Below are 20,578 nucleotides of genomic sequence, written 5' to 3'. Positions count from 1 at the left end.
CCCTACCTAAAGTATTTTGACAAATTACAAAGGAAAAGATTGATAGATTTAACTACTTGAAATTGATATGTCTGGTCTACCTCTGGAAGAAATTAATAGATTATAGGGTCTCTTAAAATGTAAAGAAGCAAGTTCCTCATGTAACTTGCTCTTATGAAGAAGCCCATATATAAATTTTAAATGGGTTTTTTAATGGATTTATAAGATCTTTATATATAAGCATACTAATTCTTTGTCATGTATAAATTTAAATTTTCAAATTTCATTACCATATTTTCATATGTAATATAAACTTACGTATAAAAATGTGACAGGATTTAAGGTAGAACCAGAGGTGCTGAAATGTTTATTAATGTTGATCACTTTTAAAAACACATATACCTATGCTCTATTAGGTTCTTCAGGATGCATCATTATAAAGATACTGAGTAATTTTTGGAGTTTGTTAATTTGGCTAGTTTTTTAGTGTTCATATCACTTGTAATAACTTGTATCGGTTTATTAAAAGATCTGAACACACAGGAGTCCTAGAGGGACAATAATTTGTAATTATTCAGATGTTTAGAAGTGTCTACCCTGCATAAGGAAAGTAGACTCTTGTATGCATGGCATTCGTTTTTGTTCCAAGACTCCCCTTAGGAATAATACTTGATTAAAATCAGAATTTCCCAAAGGGAGCCATTATTTATTACGCCTTGGCATAGCAATTCAGTTTTTACAGCTATTGACAGCAATTGGAACCAGAATGAGTAAAAATGAAGAGGGCCAGATAGAGACTAAGAGGATAAATATCTCTGATTTCTAGAGGAGCCTACCCAAATACTAAACAAGCACAGAATCTTCTTTCTATGGAAAAGAAAAGACCCTAGTGATACCTCAACCCTGTATGCATGTGTGCCAAGAAGTAGCAAACTCATAAATAAACATAGAAAAACATACTTTGGGAGGCCATAGCTTGAGGATTGCCTGAGGTCAGGAGTTCGAGACCAGTCTGGCCACATGGGGAAACCCCATCTCTCCTAAAAAATACAAAAAAAGTAGCTGGACATGGTGGTTGAGGCAGGAGAATTGCTTGAACCAGAGAGGTGGAGGTTGCAGTGAGCTGAGATCGCGCCACTGCACTCCAGCCTAGCGACAGAGCGAGACAACGTCTCAAAAAAAAATAGAACATAAGCCAGATTCTAGATTCCCAAGTCTTGTCTTCTGCCACTGAAACCACTAAATGGACAGACTATAAAATCAAAATTCAGATTGTAACAGTCAGCCACCAGTTGAGTCAAATAATTGACCATATGTAAATGAGAATTAGAAACAAAAGTGCGTTAGTCAAGGATCTGATCTGGGAAGCAAGAGCCGGGCATGGTGGCTCACACCTGTTATCCTAGCACTTTGGGAGACCTAGGCAGGCAGATTGCCTGAGCTCAGGAGTTTGAGACCAGCCTGGGCAACATGGCGAAACCCTGTCATCTACTAAAACTGCAAATATTAGTTAGCTGTAGTGGCACACACCTATAGTCCCAGCTACTTGGGAGGCGGAGGGAGGAGAATCGCTTGAACCCAGGAGACAGAGGTTACAGTGAGCTGAGGTTGCACCACTGCACTCCAGCCTGGGTGACAGAGCAAGACCCCATCTCAAAAAAAAGATTTCGCAAGCACGATCCAAAAGAGCATAAATGCCACACAAGACCCAGCAGAGGCCGGGCTCAGTGGCTCATGCCTGTAATTCCAACACTTTGAGAGGTTTGAGGCATGCGGATCACCTGAGGTCAATTCAAGACCAGCCTGGCCAACACGGTGAAACCCTGTCTCTACTAAAAATACAAAAATTAGCCGGTTGTGGTGACACATGCCTGTAATCCCAACTACCCCGGAGGCTGAGGCAGGAGAATCATTGGAACCCGGGAGGCGAAGGCTGCAGTGAGCCAAGATCGCGCCACTGCACTCCAGCCTGGCAACAGAGCGAGACTCTATCTTAAAAAAAAAAAACCACCAGAGAAGCCTGTGGAGGTGAGCCAAGGACACAAGAGGTCCAGGTCCACAGGAAAGCCACTGCCAGGCTTCACAGTCCTCTTGGTTAATGTCGTTTCTGTTTTACGCATAATATCTCAGTGGAACTTCCAAATATAAACTTTGCAAGGAAACATAAACAGTGTGCTAGCAATAAAACCACAATTAGATACCACCTCACATCAGTCAGGATGGCTACTATTAAAATGTCAAAAAAATAACAGGTGCTGGTAAGGTTGCAGAGAAAAAAGGAACACTTACACTTTTGGTGGGAGTGTAAATTAGTTCAGCCATTGTGGAAAACAGATCCCTCAAAGACCTAAAAACAGAAATACCATTTGACCCAGCAATCCCGTTACTGGGTATATACCCAAAGGAATGTAAGTCATTGTGTCATAAAGTCACATGTACGTGTATGTTCTCTGCAGCACTATTCATGATAGCAAAGACGTGGAATCAACCGAAGGGCCTGTCAGTGGTAGACTGGATAAAGAAAATTGGTATATATACACCATGGAATACTACACAGCCATAAAAAAATATGAGATTATGTCCTTTGCAGGGACATGTATGAAGCTGGAAGCCACTATCCTTAGCAAACTAATGCAGGAATGGAAAACTAAATACCACATGTTCTCATTTATAAGTGGGAGCTAAATGATGAGAACACATGGACACATACAGACGAGCAACAGACACTGGGGCCTAACAGAAGGTGGAGGGGTAGGAGGAGGGAGAGGATCAGAAAAATAAGTAATGGGTACCAGGCTTAGTACTTGGATGGCGAAATAATCTGTTCAACAAACCCCTGTGACACAAGTTTGCCCTACATAACAAACCTGCACATGTACCCCTGAACTTAAAAGTTAAAAAAATTTTTTAAAACACCATTTTGCTAGTAATTTTGCAGGCACATTTATGGGAAGAAAATAGAAGTTTTCCAGAAACAAAGGCAAAAACAGGATTTATAAGGAAGGAGAGAGAAAAAGAACTACATGCAATCTCGAAACTGAATCTCATTTACATATTTTGGTGGATAACCTAATTAGCTTGTGTGTGGCAAAAAAGTCTGATCATTCTGTCCTTCAGTAGGCCAACTAGGAATATCAAAGAAAATTCAGTTGGCTTTGGATTCTTCAGGAAATACTGAAAGTGTCACTGCAGAGTGTGAGAGACTAAATCTATGAATGTCTTCCAGTGTTCTTTCATTAACACCTTTACCTTATATTAGGTCAGGCCTGGAATATTTCTCTCATCAGAATTCTTCAGGTAGAGTTAGGTATCCAGGTTAAACTTTTTATCCTCTGTCCTTAAATTGTGTTTATTAAACGTTTTATCTATCCTTAAATTGTGGTTACATTTCAGAAGTTCGTTTTTGTTAATGAGTAGAATATTTAACCTTGGAGCTATTATATTGTTTATATTTAAAATTTTCTTCTCCTTTCATATGTTTCCGCCACCCTCCAATACTAAAAGTTACCCAAAATATGCTAATTTTATTACCTAATGCCAGTTAGGTATTCTGTTCAACTTGGGTAAATATTTTAAGCATCCGGAATGGACTCATGAATCTTAAGGTGGCTTGATGATGAAGTCTGACCTGTTGAATGCATAATAATATGCCAAAGTTAAATCCTTCTTTTATTGAAGAATCTTTTATTAGAATATGAAAAGCAGTCAGAGCAACTGGATGTGGAAAAAGAACGTGCTGATAATTTTGAGCATCATATTGAAGACCTTACAAGACAATTAAGAAATTCGACTTTGCAGGTAATTTTTTAATAAATCCAAAAATGAAAAGTATAACAGGTATATTTTAATCTCAATACTTTTTGCATAAAAAATTAAATATAGTCGGAAACAGAATTTATTCCCCCCCACTTCACCCTCCTTCCCACTTAGGAGAGAAGAATAAGACGAAACAGCTAGCAACTATCTTGCTTATTATTCTAATCTCAGTTCCCCTAGAGAATTGTTTGTTTGTTTGGGGGTTTGTTTGTTTTTCATTTCTGCTCTTTGCTCTGCCAGTGCAACCTGATCTCTTGTAAGGTTTACCATATTAGTATTTCAATGACAGATTTTAAAACTGATTCTTAATATTATTCTGTAGCATGGACTTAGAAATCTTCATTTGTCACACTATGCCAATATTCTCATTAATGTACCTGTTCATTCTTCCTCTGCTGTATATGTTTTCTGCATGTTTATAGTAATGAATCATGTGTCATTTCAGTGTGAAAAAATAAATTCTGATAATGAAGATCTCCTGGCTCGTATTGAGACACTACAGTCTAATGCCGAATTATTAGAAGTACAGATTTTAGAAGTCCAGAGAGCCAAAGCAATGATAGACAAAGAATTAGAAGCTGAAAAACTTCAGAAAGAAGAGAAGATAAAGGTAAAAACAATCCTGTGAGATTGATTCACATATATATGATGCATTTACCAAAATATTATTTAAATGAAGGGAAGACTTACTAAAGAGTAGCATTTATGAATACAGCAGAGTTCATTAATTCCTTAATACCAACCATAAATTTGAGAATCCATGCTGTGATTTGGGGGTGTATACATTTTAAACATTGAAATATTACCAAACTTTCTGTATTTTAGCATGTCAGATTTATTTTATTTATTTACTTATTTTTATTTTTTATTTTTTATTTATTTATTTATTTATTTTTTTTGAGACGGAGTCTCACTCTGTCGCCCAGGCTGGAGTGCAGTGGCGCAATCTCAGCTCACTGCAAGCTCCACCTCCCGGGTTCACACCATTCTCCTGCCTCAGCCTCCCGAGTAGCTGGGATTACAGGCAGTCACCACCATGCCCAGCTAATTTTTCGTGTGTGTTTTTAGTGGAGACGGGGTTTCACTGTGTTAGCCAGGATGGTCTCAATCTCCTGACCTTGTGATCCACCCGCCTCAGCCTCCCAAAGTGCTGGGATTACAGGTGTGAGACACCACGCCAGGCTGTCAGATTTATTTTAAAGCCCCTTAAAAATACCTTTTTAATGTTGGTTGGGTTGTGTGGGTTGTTTTTATTTTTAATTTCAGGAACATGCCACTACTGTAAATGAACTTGAAGAACTTCAGGTACAACTTCAAAAGGAAAAGAAACAGCTTCAGAAAACCATGCAAGAATTAGAGCTGGTTAAAAAGGTAAAATAAAACACTAGGATGAAAATTGATGTAATGTTCACATTGTTCTGTTTTGTTGTTCTATTTGTTCTGTTCTGTCTGCGATCTCACGCTGTGGCCCAGGCTGGAGTGCAGTGGCATGATCTCGGCTCACTGCAACCTCCGCCTCCCGAGTTCAAGCAATTCTTGTGCCTCAGCCTCCCAGGTAGCCGAGATTCCACGCATGCGTCACCACACCCGGCTAATTTTTTGTATTTTTGGTAGAGATGGAGTTTCACCAATTTGGTTAGGCTCGTCTGGAACTCCTGACCTCAAATGATCCACCCATCTCAGCCTCTCCGAGTGCTGGGATTACAGGTGTGAGCCACCGCACTCAGCCTGCATTGTTAAACTATTCTATACATGTTGAAAAGAAGTGTTTTAGAATGTTACTTGTGGTACTAAAATAATGCTTTATAAATTATTTGCTCAAAAAATTGAAAATTTAACTTAATTCTCTAAGTACCAGTCCTTTCAGAAGAATCTAGGCTCCTGATTTACAAGATTTTGGTTTGACATTTCATTTTGTATACATGATTGTTGTATGACACATAAGATTTAATTAATGTCAAAGCTTGAAATTTGTATTATACTTAAAACTTTGGCTGACTTTACTCCTTCAAAGATGAGGCTAAAAAGAAATGTACTATAAGAGCCACTTGACATATTAGTATTTTATAAATAAGAGCTCCGCAAGCTACAACTGTCAGTTGTAGTTAGTTATAATGAAATAAAATGAAACTAAGAAAGTTGGGTTAAACTACTAGAAAATATTTTGTGAAATTAAAAACTAGAAAATATCCAACTCCTCATTTCTTTGTTACAGTGTAAATGATTTCACTATTACAGAAAGGCACCCATTTATTGCTGTGGCATCATTTTAGCAATTTTACAAATGACAAAAAGAATTTACAAATGAACTGATCTACTATTGTGTAAATCTTCTACTTATAAAATGTGCAGGATGCCCAACAGACCACATTGATGAATATGGAAATAGCTGATTATGAACGTTTGATGAAAGAACTAAATCAAAAGTTAACTAATAAAAACAACAAGATAGAAGATTTGGAGCAAGAAATAAAAATTCAAAAACAGAAACAAGAAACCCTAGAAGAAGAAATAAGTGAGTTAAAGAAAATTCACTTTACCTTTTAATTATTTCATCATAACAACTTGATTTGGTGGGGGGCATTACTTGTTTATTTCACCAGTCTTTCACTGTCAGTCGGGTGTTTAACACAGTGATAAATGTTACTGGGGACCCAGAATGGGTGTAAAACTATTTGCCATTAAGATGTTTATAGTCCACATTTATTCACTTTAACATTTCTTAAGTACCTTGCTGTTTCCTGGTCTGGGTTAACTAAGATTGTCTATGGGTTGTAATTGTTACAGCCAGGAGATGGGTACAGTAGAGTTTATGGCACTGTTGTTACTACTGTCGCATATGTTTGAAGTATTCCATAATAAAAAGCTAAAACAGGCTTAAAGATAAGCCAATACAAAGAAGACATATTTGTGTATTTAAATTCACTGATAAAAATTGTTACATCTTTTTCTACTGAAATTATTTCTTGTGCTAGCTTCATTACAGTCTTCAGTACAACAATATGAAGAGAAAAACACCAAAATCAAGCAATTGCTTGTGAAAGCCAAAAAGGAACTGGCAGATTCAAAGCAAGCAGTACGTTAATTTTTGTTTCGTATTTTAGTACTTGTTCATAATTTATTTATGAGTAACATTAAAAAAAATTTAACCAAGATTCTCATTCTGTAGGAAACTGATCACTTAATACTTCAAGCATCTTTAAAAGGTGAGGTGGAGGCAAGCCAGCAGCAAGTAGAAGTCTATAAAGTAAGGGTTTTACTTTTTAAGATTAAAAAAAGTTTTTTCATGTAGAAGTGAAGTACCATTTAGAGATTTTATTGATTATCCTATAAGGATATCTAGAAAGATTCCTCAACATTTTGAGGAAGTTACAACAATAAATCAAGTCTGGCATATAACTGGAGTATATTGGTTAGCTCAAGCTAGATTATTTTCACGTATTTGGAAATTCGTAGTATACTATAGAATAGTGCAAAATAAAATAAGCCTGCATTTGAACTTAATGATATTGCAGTCACAAGGAACAGTTTGTAAAATGATTTTATACGTTTGTTATGTTTGTGTATATTTTTATATATATAATGTCTTGAAGTATTTAAATATTGTATGTTAAATATGTAGTCTGGGATGTTCATTTTTTTGAATTGATGTTGGTTTAAGAAAAGATAGCTTAATGAGAAAATGTTCTACTTGTCTCTACTTTTTCAATAATAATACATAAAAATATTTCACTACTTAATTATGCCTTATATGTACTTATGTCTCAAACCTAAAGTTTGCATTTTAAGGAAAACCTCTTTAACTAGTGAAGATAGGATTTGCTAAAGCTAAATTTAAAGATTTACCCCGAGATTCAGCTGGCTGAAATAACATCAGAGAAGCACACAATCCACGAGCACCTGAAAACCTCTGCGGAACAGCACCAGCGTACGCTAAGTGCGTACCAGCAGAGAGTGACAGCACTACAGGAAGAGAGCCGTGCTGCCAAGGTGCGTTCTTCAGCCACAGCAAGCCACTGGGATTTTATTATCAGCTAGTCATTGGTTTACTCCAGGGCTGTGCTCTCCCTTTTTACTATTTTGCTGTTAAGAGCACTTATTAGATTAAGACCTGTTCAGTTAATCTGGGTCTAACCGCAATCCCATGCCAACCCTAATCGTAACTTGGATCACTTTTTTTGCCAAAAGGAAAAACATGATGTTTTTTCCATTTCAACCTTGTTTTGCAATTTATGTGTCACTTATTTATAAAGCTTTTTTTATTAGAAAAGTGTTACAGTTCTTAGGGCTAAATGATTATAAATAACATTTTAATAGCATGGCTGTGGGGGGCCTACTTTCTTGTCATCATCCAAAACAGACACAGTGCAGTGGTTGTGTTAGATGCAGCTCTTATTTAAGCAATCATGGCAACGCTGTTGTGGGAGTTTACAGATCACTTCAAGAAAGTGGATGACCTAGAACTTAACACTTAACCACCCTGTTTTGAAAACTGAAGTTCAAATAACTTAATTTCTTTGAGTTAATTTTTCTCAAATTTATAAAAAGAGGAGATATCATAAGAGAAAATGTTTATAAAGTTCCAAAAGTACATAGTGTCACTATAAAATGTATGGTTAGTAAATTAATCTACCAGGGTAGAAGACATGGTAGAAATGGATCTCTTATCAGAAAATATATATTATTGAGAGGCCTTTAAAAAGTGTAAGACCTCCCAACATGAAGACCTGATAAATGTTGGAGGCAATGGATATCCTAATTACCCTGATTTGCTTATTACACATTGTATGCATCCATCAAAATATCACATGCACCCCATAAATATGTACAATTATGTATCAGTTAAAATTTTTTAAGTGTAAAGCCAACAGAAGTATGCTTTTTAGCAAGGTTAATCAAGAAACCAAAAAGAATGTCAGCTATCTTTCTCATTTTCAAAAACAGGTTTTTATCTCAATTTGTTAATCTCTGAAAGAAAATAGAAGGACCCTGTTACAATAGAAAACGTTTCTCTCTTTTAAATGTTACAGGCAGAACAAGCTACTATAACCTCTGAATTCGAGAGCTACAAAGTCCAAGTTCATAACGTTCTAAAACAACAGAAAAATAAATCTGTGTCTCAGGCTGAAACTGAGGGCGCTAAACAAGAAAGGTAAAGTCTAAATTAAATATGCAGAGTTTTCCTCCCACAATGCAGGTTCTTCACCAAGTAGATTGAAAATCCTATTATGATTTTTTTTTTTTTTTTTTTTTTGAGACAGAGTTTCGCTCTCGTTGCCCAAGCGGGAGTGCAGTGGTGCAATCTCAGCTCACTGCCACCTCCGCTTCCTGGGTTCAAGTGATTCTCCTGCTTCAGCCTCCTGAGTAGCTAGGATTACAGGCGTACACCATCATGCCCAGCTAATTTTTGTATTTTTATTAGAGACGGGGTTTCACCATGTTGGCCAGGCTGGTCTCAAACTCCTGACCTCAGATGATCCACCCGCCTCAGCCTCTCAGAGTGCTGGGATTACAGACGTGAGCCACAGCACCCAGCCTAAAATCCTATTATGATTTTTAACTGTGAAATTATGTATATTGTTACCAAAGAGAACAGAATTTCTTGGCTTCACTGTGTCTGCAAACAGTAACAGGGAAACTTCATTACAAAGGACACTGTTGCAAACTCTAAAATTAGATGTTAAAGTGCACAGTGAAGCCAGGATATGAGATAATAGGCTCACAGTTCAATCTTGTCTTAATAAGATCTTGTCATGGTAGAAAATACAAGCATTAAAATTACATTATGATTTGTTTTTCCAGTTTTGAAAATTTAGAAGTAAAAATTAAAATGCTAAGTGTACTTATTTGCCATTAATTTAGGTTAAACAGAAGTTGCTTTAAAATATTTCACTTATTTCAAAAATTTTAAATTTATTACTGAATTTTGGTCTAGAATTAAACTTTTCTTATTTATGACCATTTCAGTTCTATTTGAATGGTATATTGTTTATGCTGCTTTAAAACTAGCATACAGATCCTGTTTGTACTGGGAGTGAGAGAGAGATAGGGCATTCCATGGCATCTGTGTTGAGCGGTTCAGTATTCAAAGCAGTTTTACATCTGGCTCTTACTGTTCTAAACAAGACTAATTATTCTGAAATTTTTGTATGTTTATGTTTCTATTACTTTCATTTAGGAATCTATTAAATATAGAGACTGTAGATTGAGACATGGTATTTTCTTTCCAGTAGCTCATTAAATAAAGGGGAAATTAGATACTGATACATTTCATAAATATAAATGTCACCATTTTCAAGAGCCATTTTTGACCATGCCTAAATTTTGAGTTCACATTATATGAATGTAAATGTTTTGTGTTCCTTCTACTTTCTTATAATATACATTTTTAAAAAAGAGAAACTAGTAGTGTATTGTACTCATTGTGGCAGAATCAGGATTTTAACTATTTCCACCTAGTGTTTTTTCCAAGTCTAAAAAGACCTGCTTTTCTTCAGGGATTATCTTTCACTGTAACTTGGTCTGACATACCATTCTTATAACAACAATTTAAGAACTGTGTGAGTGCGCCAGGCATGGCAGTTCACACCTGTAATCCCAGCACTTTGGGAATCCAAGGCTGGCGGATCACCTGAGGTCGGGAGTTCAAGACCAACCTGACCAACATGGTGAAATGCTGTCTCTACTAAAAATAAAAAATTAGCTGAGTGTGGTGGTGGGCGACTGTAGTCCTAGCTACTCAGGAGGATGAGGCAGGAGGATCACTTGAACCTGGGAGGCGGAAGTTGCAGTGAGCCGAGATTGCGCCACTGCACTCCAGCCTGGGCAACAGAGCCAGACTCCGTCTCAAAAAAAAAAGTAGTGTGAGGTTTTTTCTTTAACTGACATAGTCCTGTAACATAAAATAGGCTATTTTGATGCCCCTTTTTCAATATGAAATTCTAAATTTTGGAGAAATTTTTTGTAAATCTGTAGTGCCTAAGATTTTAAATCTGGCTATAGTATCTTTTGTATTATATTTAATCCTAGTCTTGAATTCTTCAGACTATTATATTTCCTTTAGAATCATCCAAGTGTATGGCATTGAAAGGTTAAACGGTTAAACTATATTTAAAACCACAAAATCAAATTCACCTTTTTCAAAAAATTTTAAAACTGTATTTCTGTTTTAGGGAACATCTGGAAATGCTGATTGACCAGCTAAAAATGAAATTACAAAATAGCCAAAATAACTTACAGGTTAATGTATCTGAACTTCAAACATTGCAATCTGAACATGATACACTTCTAGAAAGGCACAACAAGATGCTGCAGGAAACTGTCCAAAGAGGCGGAACTCTGGGAAAAGTGAGGCTGTTAGCAGCGCTAACGCTGTACCAGACAGCAATGTATTTCTTTGTTGAAACTTCTAATATGTTGATCCTTGAGATAAATGCAGATTAGAAAATAAAAAATAGACATTTCTAAAGGCTTGGTAACTTTGCTTTATGTACCTTAGAGCTTCGCCTTTTATGTTGCTTTTATATTTTGCATTTTTAAGAACAATTAATGTCTATCTGCTCATCCAGTGTTCTGTGTCTCCTATGGCCTTCTTGGCTAGGATGTTTCTCTAAGAAAACAAACAAAAACACAACTTTCCAACCCAGGTATCCAATCATAAGCATTTTTTTTTCTAGAAGAAAACACCCAAATAGTTGCTAACTGAAAAAGAATATGCAACTTATCTTTGCAATTCTGTCTTCAATTTGTCATATTTTGTTCATCACTATAATACTTTAAATAGACATTAGAAGTATTGGCAAAATAAATAGATTATTGTGAACAAGAAGTTTTCAACTCCTGTGATAAAGAAATTGGGTAGTAGGAGTATTAGGCTGAGGAAAAGAATTCTTCATTGAGCATCTTTTATCAAGGGTGTTAAGATAATTTTATCACAGATTTGCTTATATAATATATACCTAATCTTATGCTAATCTGAAAAATGAAAGCAGGTTTAGCTTTTTGTGGCTTCTGTCTGTTAACAGTGGAATTTGCATGTTAATCATGTAAACCAAAGTTTCAGGGAAGATGTACCAGTTTTCTAACTGCGTATCACCAGGGTTTACCATGAGATTATCTTATATATAGTGATGTTTGCTTGATATTCTCCAACACTTATTCTTTAGGAAAGTTATTGCAAATTACATTGCTAACACAAATAAAGTACTGTTGATTCCTCTAAAGTAATTCAGTCTTTCAGTAAGTGTTTTTCGAGCACCTACTATGTGCCAGTCAGTTTTCATAGCATTTTGAGGTATCTTTAGGAGTCTTTCCTCTTCTTCAGAAATATTAAAAACTAATGGTATTGTTACTGTCTGTGCCCAAGTATGAAGAAATAGCCTTCTCTTTATATAGTCTCCACTTTTAAAAAATGTTTTAATATTCATACTTTCTCTATAGCAGATTGTGAAAATGGTTCCAGAGGAATGTGATAATTAGGCTAACTAATGAATATCTGTATTACCCAGAGACTACAGTTAATATAAACACCTCTGTAACAACTGAGACAGAACAGTGAACTTCTGTCAGCACAATCATTCTGATTCCAGATGGGGGGTTTAAGCATTTAGCTTTCAAATTGGTAAATTCATAAATGTCAGTGATACCGCCTGAGAATAGACACTTTACCCTACCTCTAATTTTTATCCTGCTTAGACTATTTTTGTAACCTCCGATGGTTCTTCCTTCGCTTTCTTGGTGGTTATGGAATTATTCTGCCTTCACTATCCAGTTTGGTAACAACTACCCACATGTGGCTATTAAACACCGAAAATATGGCTAGCATAACAGAGGAACTGAATGTTTTATTTTAATTTAACTACACCAATTAGTTAGTTAATTAAATTATTTTGAGATGGAGTCTTGCTCTATCACCCAGGCTGGAGTGCAGTGGCAAGATCATGGCTCATTGCAGCCTCGACCTTCCAGGCTCAAACAATCCTCCCACTTCAGCCTCCTGAGTAGCCGGGACCACAGGTACACACCACCACACCCTATTATTTTTTTTATTTGTGGAGACTCGGTCTCACTGTGTTGTCCAGGCTGGTCTCAAATTCCTGGGCTTAAGCAATCCTCCCACCTCGGCCTTCCAAAGTGCTGGGATTACGGGTGTGAGCCGTTATGGCTGGTTTAAGTTTAATTATAAATAGTTGCATGTGACTGGTGGTGAATGTATTGGACTGCGCAGGTTTTAGCCTTTATCGGTCTCAGCCTGAAAGCCTGGTAATAGATACATCAGAGTGCAGGCCAGGATTACTAGGACTGGAACCAGGAGAGTCTGCAAAGGGAGTGTAGTATTTTCCTAGTGATGCTGGAACAAATTACTACAAATTTCGTGGCTTAAAACAACACAAATTTCTTGTCTTACAGTTCTGGACGTCAGACATCTCAGTTAGTCTTATGAGTCAGGCTAAAGTTAGGTGTTGGCAGGGCTGGCTCCTTTGGAGGGCGGGGGAGAATCCATTTCTTGCAGTTTCCAGAGGCTGCCTGCATTCTTCTGCTTATAGCCCCCTCCTCCATCTTCAAAGCCAGCCTGTAGCATCTTCAAAATCTCCCTTTCTCTCTGACCTCTGCTTCTGTCCTCACATCGCCTTCTCTGAGTCTGACCCTCCTGCCTCGCTCTGATAAGGACCCTTATGTTCACGTTGGGTCTACTGGGCTAATCCAGTATCATCTCCCCATCTCAAGATCCTTAACTTAATCACAAAGTCTCTTTTGCCATGTAATGTAACAAATTCACAGGTTCTGGGTATTAGGCTGTAGACATTGTAGGGTAAGGGGACATTATTATTGTGCTTACCACCAAGGATAGCCAACTGTTCCCATCACATAAAATCTGGGCTAATGACCTCCCCCCTGGAAACAGACCTGGAGGTGGGCTCGAGCAAGAAGCCTCTCTGTGGGCACAGTTCCCATCTTCATGCTGAATCATCTTGGATTCAGCTCAAGATAGACGGAGCAGGGCCCAGACTCCTTAAGGAGAAGGCTGTTAGGGCCCAGCAGAGAGAGGATCTGGTCCCAGCCAAAGCACTGAGGTTGGGCACAGAGCTCCAGTTCTTGGGATGATAGCCTGGCTGCAGCCCTGGGGTGTGGGGGACTCACACTGAGGGAGTTGGGTGATGAGGTTGGGGTGTCTGTGAGCAGAAGCCTGCACATTATCTTCTGGACATCAGAGAGGTATTGACTGTTTTTTGAGCTGGGAAGTTATATAAACAGTGCAATGTTTAAAGAAGATTAAGCTGGCAGTTGTGTGCAAGTGGGGCCAGGTGGAGGGGAGTGGGAAACTGGTGAATAAATACAGGCAGGGAATGATTAGTTTCAGAGGAACAGTGGGAATACGGAGAGAAGAAAGTATGTGCAAGAAACATCCTGTCAAACAGAAAACACACCAAAATACCACTGCTGAGCTAAATAAAAAAATGGCAGCAACATCTTAAATCATTTTGGAAAAAAATATTTTCAGTTTTTATTGGTTTATATACTCAAAGAATTTGTGTAATTGTAGAGTCTGTTAAATGGTGTTATTAATGCCTGCAGCTGTCACTGTACAAAATATATTTAACAGGTATATGCTGAAACCTTACAATACTCACCAAGTGTTAATCACTTATACTCACCATACTTAATCACTCAGTTATTTGAAAGAGCATAATGTTGCAGGTATTTGAATTAGCAAAGATATGAGGCTGAGGATTGCTCCTCCAGGAGAGCAACAGCTAGATATATTTTCAGCATAGAAAGTTTTGGCATTTACGGTCGAGCATGGTGGCTCACGCCTGTAATCCCAGCACTTTGAAAGGCCAAGGTGGGTGGATCACCTGAGGTCAGGAGTTCAAGACCAGCCTGGCCAACATGGTGAAACCCCATCTCTACTAAAAATACAAAAATTAGTCAGGTGTGCTGACAGGTGCCTATAATCCCAGCTACTCAGGAGGCTGAGGCAGGAAAATCACTTGAACTCAGGAGGCAGAGGTCGCAGTGAGCCGAGATCATGCCACTGCACTCCAGCCTGGGTGACAGAGCAAGACTCCACCTCAAAAAAAAAAGAAAGTGTTGACATTTACTACCTTTCACCTTTATAAAAAATGAGCCGTGCTTTTTCTTACCAGATGGCCCCTCTCTCTGGGGCTTGTGTGCCATCTGGAATTTGTTTTGATAAATCCAAATACTAGGGCTATGTTATCTTCCCAGTTAAATATAACATTTAGTTAATTAGCCTGGCAACCTATGCATTTCTTTCACATGCTAAAAAAGATAGCACTGCATCTATACTGTGTTCTGGCTACTGGGGATAAACCACCAAAGAGAAATCAGTCTTTCTGGTTAATGACTCTACAACAACTTGGAAGGAGGAACCAGACGCAGACTGGAGTCCTTGAGGAGGCTTAGACTACTCTGGGGACTTGTGGGTGGCTGCATCCAGCAGGACAGGGGTTTGGATATGCTTAAGATCCCACATTATTCAATGTGCTCATGTCTCCAGACACCAAAAGATGTCCACAAGCCACTGGGCATGGCAGCTCACGCCTATAATCCCAGCGCTTTGGGAGGCTGAGGCAGGCGGATCGCTTGAGGCCAGGAGTTCGAGACCAGCCTGGCCAACATCTTGAAACTATGTCTCTACCAAAAATACAAAAATTAGCTGGGCCTGGTGGTGTGCATCTATAGTCCCAGCTACTCAGGAGGCTGAGGCACATGAATCACTTGAACCCAGGAGGTAGAGCTGCAGTGAGCTGTTGCTCTCACGCCATTGCACTCCAGCCTAGGCGACAGAGCAAGGCTCTGTCTCAAAAAAAAAAAAAAAAAAAATACTCTCAAGCCTATTTTTTTCTTTTCTTTAGAAAATCCTAATTCTTAGAGTGACAGATACATTAATAAGTGAAATTATTTTACAAGCTTGTAACAAGAGCAGCAGCTCCTGTGCCAGTTTTCTACTCCCCATTCCCACTACAGGCAACACCAATTTCAATTAGTTCAGCTGTTTATTTTGATTTTTGCCTTCCTATTTTTAAATAACTTGCTTATGCTGCTATTTCTTTATTTTTCTACTTTAATACTACCCTTTGTCTTCCTTCTGCAGAAGAGAATAATTGGCTCTCATACACTACAATTTCCCTCCCAATATAAATAAAATAAAAAATACTTTGGTCGATTGTTACCAGTATTTATATTACTATGACTGTGGAAATACTATTCAAAGCTTAGCCATGTGGTATACTATATAATTAACTACATTTTCTTTCTCATACCACACTTTTTTTCTTTTTTGCTTTCCTAAGATAATTTTTCTTTTTAGATTTTTATGTGCCAATTGCTAATTTATTTTCATTCTTATAACTCTCCTAAAATGTAAATTGCTTCTCCATACATTCAAACGTAGGAGGTAATTTATCAATTTTTTTTTCTCCCTTGGGGCCACCCCTCCTGTAACCCTCTGTCCTCTTGTTTCAGACTGATTCTGCTATGGAAATACCAGGGGTTCCATCTAGGTCCTGCTGCTCACCGAACAGAACACCAATCACTGAGTGATTATTTCCAAGGAAGAAGGCTTTAACTGGGTGCTGCAGCCTAGGAGATGGGAGATCAGTCTCAAATCCACCTCCCTGATGGACTAAAATTAGGGGTTTACATAGCAGGGAAGAAAAGTAACAATGTGTAGGAAAACAGGAACTAGGGAGGGGTAAGGAAACAATTGTGATGAATGAGGGGTCTGGCATCTCATTGGCTGATGCAATGATCTGGTGAGTTGCAGTTCTTTGATACTGTTTTTTGAGAGGTCTGAGGGTCTTTTCCCAGGGAAGGAACTTAGATAAAACAAATACAAATTTCAAGCTTTAGCATCAGAAGGGTCAATTCCTATGTTTATCCGAAACAAAACAAACAAACAAAAAATCTGTCTATGGGACTATTGGGTCGGTTTCAATTCAATAGCACTCCAGGCCTGCAGGTCACTGTCACTGCAGGACAGCCCTAGCCTCCAGCATGGGCAATGCCTTCCCATGCCTGGACCCTGGGCCTGCCTCTGCTTCAAGCATTCCCTCATGTAGTGGAGTATATCTGTCCTTAAAAGAAAAATGGGGACAGGAAGGTAAAGTTTTTTGAGATTTTATTCTACCCTCACCCTAGACTGATGGTGGTTGCTTAGATGTAGAATTTTAGTTTGAAGCCATTTCCCCTAGAATTTGAAGATGTATAATCCTTGTCTTCTGGTGGTCACTGACAAGGAGTCTGACCCACTCTGATTCCCAGTCTTTCCCCAAGGCTTTGACTGTGTCTTTTTTTTTTTTTTTTCTTTCTTTAACTTATTGGAAGCTGTTGAGATTTTCTGTGTCCTTGGTGTTCTGAGATTTCCTGTGACCCCTGAATTGTCATTCCTCCCTAGCTCTGGGTGCTTGGTGAACCCTCTCCATCTACAAACTCACATCCTTCCATTCCAGAAGTTGTCTCTTATGATGGTTTGCTTCATTTCTTTTCCCCACTTTTCTCCGTTTATTCATTCTTGAAGTCCCTTCCAGATATTGGACTATCTGAACTTATTGGCTGTTTGTTTATTATTTTTTTATTTTTTTGAGACAGGGTCATTCTGTCACCAGGCTGGAGTGCAGTGATGCAATCTCGTCTCACTGCAACTTCTGCCTCCTGAGCTTAAGTGATCCACTGGCCTCAGCCTCCTGAGTAGCTGGGAAGATGGGCATGCGCCACCACAGCAGGCTAATTTTTGTATTTTTAGTAGAGATGGGGTTTTGCCATGTTGCCCAGGCTGGTCTTGAACACCTGAGCTCAAGCAATCTGCCCACCTTGGCCTCCCAAAGTGCTGGAATTATGGGCATTAGCGACCACACCTGGTCATTTGCTAATATTTTAAAAATCTTGTTTCATCCTTTTTTCTCGGTTATTGTTCTATGTTTGTGATATTTCCTGATGTTATTTTCTAATCCTTTTATTGACTTCTACATATCTGCTCTCACATTTTTAATTCCTAAGAGCCCTCTTGTCAAAAATTTTGTCTATAACCTCTTGTTCTTGTCTCATGGGTGCAATATCTATCCTTAGCTCTTTAAGGATGTTAATTCTATTGGTTTTTTTGTTTGTTTGTTTTTGCTCTTTGCCTATTTCTCTCCCCCTCACCAGCTTCCTTTTACTTTAATCTTTGTGGTTCATGTTAGAAGCATTTCTCAAATGTCTGATGATCCTTGGCTATCCATTTGTCATTAAGAGTGGGAATTCTGTGAGGGTAGGTGAGGCTTATTGGTTGGTGCACTTCACTTACAGTTCTCTGGCTGGGCTGTTTCACTGGGAAATCCCCAAATGTAAATGGTAGGTGTTTTCTCTCAGGCAGGTTATTTCTCTTTTTTTTTTTTTTTTTTTTTTTTGAGGCAGAATCTGGCTGTGTCACCCAGGCTGGAGTGCAGTGGTGCGATCTAGGCTCACTGCAACCTCTGCCTCCCGCGTTCAAGCGATTCTACTGCCTCAGCCTCTCAAGTAGCTGGATGACAAGAATACACCACCACGCTCAGATAATTTTTTTGTATTTTTAGTGGAGACAGGGTTTCACCTTGTTGGCCAGGCCAGTCTCCAACTCCTGACCTCAAGTGATCTTCTCGCCTTGGTCTTCCAAAGTGCTGGGATTACAGGCATGAGCCACCAGGTCCAGACCTATTCCTGTTCTTCTTTTTTCTTTTTCTTTTCTTTTTTTTTTTTTTTTTTGAGACAGTGTCTCACTCTGTCACCCAGGCTGGAGTGCAGTGGCGTGATCTCGGCTCACTGCAAGCTCCGCCTCCCGGGTTCATGCCATTCTCCTGCCTCAGCCTCCCAAGTAGCTGGGACTACAAGCGCCTGCCACCACGCCCGACTAATTTTTTATATTTTCAGTAGAGACGAGGCTTCACCATGTTAGCCAGGATGGTCCAAAGTGCTGAGATTACAGGCATGAGCCACCGCACCTGGCCTCCTGTTCTTCTTAAGGAAGATGGTTTTGTCAGTCTTTCACGGCTGCTATATAACAAGGTACCACGACTCGGGGGGGCTTAAGCAACAGTAGTCCACCTTCTCAAAGCTCTGCAGGCTGAAAGTCAGGTTATTTCTACAAGGGAGGAAGTTCCCTGTCTCCTCTTGGGAGATATTAGCCTGGCTGCCTGTGTTCTTGGAGTCAGATTGAAGAAGGGATGAGAGCTGTCACTCTCTCAAGTGTCACACTTAATCCCCTGTTTTCAGTATGGGAACACCCATTTCCCACTGTTCCTGCGGGGCCGGAATCCCTCTGGCCCTGCCTCTCCAGAGAGTGAACCTGGGGTCTTCTTCCCAGTGTGGCCTGGGGCAGTTGCCTGGTTGCTTAACCACAGAGGGGAAATTCAGGTGTAATGGATTCTGAGAGTGACTTTTAACCAATATACTTATTTTTAGTCTCACTTGGACCCCTACTTTTAAAGTCACCTAGTACCTCTAGTTCTTGAGTCTTTCTGACTTTCTGCTGTACAAACCAGCCTACTTCTGAATTTCTTCCTCTGCCAGTTTAGATTTTGGCTTTCTCAAGGGTGCTAAATCCATTAGCACAAACTCATGATTTCTAGGCTCCCAAATGTCATTGCTGTCATTTTCTATCTTGCTCTGTGTCCTTTCTTTCTTTCTTTTAAGTCTCATATCTGTTATTTGAGTGAAGCTTTTGGAGGGAATGGCGGTAAATACATAATTCCATCTACCATATTTAACTATATATCCCTCTAGAGGCCTTCCTAAGTGGATCAGAAGTCCTGGTAATGAGGAAAGGTCTTTAAACATGGATGTTGGATGACAAGAAAAGTCACCTTGGATGTGAGTGACTGAAGGATGGATGGCGGCCACATCACAGAGGCGGTCAGTCTTCAGAACTTATGGAGCATTCGCAATCCGTAGAGCACCGACTGGGCTGGAGCTGGGGGGATGGAGAGGAAGACTGAAGTGGCATATGGAATGAGGACTGATTCCGGGCCAAATTTCTCCTTGTTACTAGTTTCTTAATGTCTTTGACTCCTAGTTTGTTGCAAATGGAGGAAGAGGAAAGAAATGTAACTTTCATCTTTTACCCCTTTTATTTTTTATATTTATTTATTTATTTTTTTTGTGAGACAGAGTCTCACTCTGTTGCCCAGGCTGGAGTGCAATGGCATGATTTCGTCTCACTACAACCTCCACCTCCTGGGTTCAAGCGATTCTCCCTGCCTCAGCCTCCTAAGTAGCTGGGATTACAGGTGCACACCATCACACTCAGCTAATTTTTGTATTTTTAGTAGTGATGGGGTTTCGCCATGTTTGGTCAGGCTGGTCTCGAACTCCTGACCTCAAGTGATCTGCTCACCTTGGCCTCCAAAAGTGCTGGGGTTACAGGCATGAGCCACCACGCCCGGCTCACCTCTTTTATTTTTAACACCATGGGTTCATAAATGGGTGAGTGAGACATCTGTGTGTGTGTATAGGGGAAATTGTTTCTGTAACATTGCTTAGAAAGAATGTTGTGGTAGTTACTACCAAGGTACTGCCTTCACATTTTAACTACCAAGTTCATCACAACTCTTGATAAATACAACAAGGTCATATCAATTATTGATGTTTTCTTGGTTTGTGTGGTAGGTTTGAACACAAAGGCTCTCATCTGTATGATTATTCTACCAGGGAATGGGCCTCAGCTCCAGGTCACTTGGTGTCTATGGTAGAGTCATCAGGATTTTAAGAAAATAAACAAGGGGGCTGGGCATGGTGGCTCATGCCT

The 20,578-nt window shown here is 39.0% G+C and overlaps 1 protein-coding gene across 4 annotated transcripts in view; it reads left to right on the top strand.

Moving 5' to 3' along the window:
• The window catches only part of LOC134737842 (GRIP and coiled-coil domain-containing protein 2-like), a 25,980-nt gene extending 5,402 nt beyond the window's left edge, over window positions 1–20,578 (top strand). The window contains exons 2-11 of one of the 4 annotated variants that reach the window (XR_010123221.1): window positions 3,671–3,777; window positions 4,241–4,405; window positions 5,062–5,166; window positions 6,148–6,310; window positions 6,771–6,871; window positions 6,965–7,042; window positions 7,648–7,785; window positions 8,826–8,947; window positions 16,285–18,840; window positions 19,558–20,578. Coding sequence is in view for 2 of the 4 variants with exons in the window: in XM_063649200.1 (XP_063505270.1) it covers window positions 3,671–3,777; window positions 4,241–4,405; window positions 5,062–5,166; window positions 6,148–6,310; window positions 6,771–6,871; window positions 6,965–7,042; window positions 7,648–7,785; window positions 8,826–8,947; window positions 10,968–11,238 (1,250 nt within the window). In the remaining 2 variants the exon portion in view is untranslated. Of the gene's footprint in view, window positions 1–3,670; window positions 3,778–4,240; window positions 4,406–5,061; window positions 5,167–6,147; window positions 6,311–6,770; window positions 6,872–6,964; window positions 7,043–7,647; window positions 7,786–8,825; window positions 8,948–10,967; window positions 11,264–16,284; window positions 18,841–19,557 lie in introns of those variants that run through there. The other 3 variants (XR_010123222.1, XM_063649201.1, XM_063649200.1) reach the window with 3 other exon arrangements.

Source organism: Pongo pygmaeus, chromosome 12 (genome assembly GCF_028885625.2).
Source record: "Pongo pygmaeus isolate AG05252 chromosome 12, NHGRI_mPonPyg2-v2.0_pri, whole genome shotgun sequence".
NCBI classification, from domain to species: domain Eukaryota; kingdom Metazoa; phylum Chordata; class Mammalia; order Primates; family Hominidae; genus Pongo; species Pongo pygmaeus.
The sequence above is the reverse complement of the archived record's forward strand: the minus strand, read 5'-3'. Positions and strand labels throughout refer to the sequence as shown.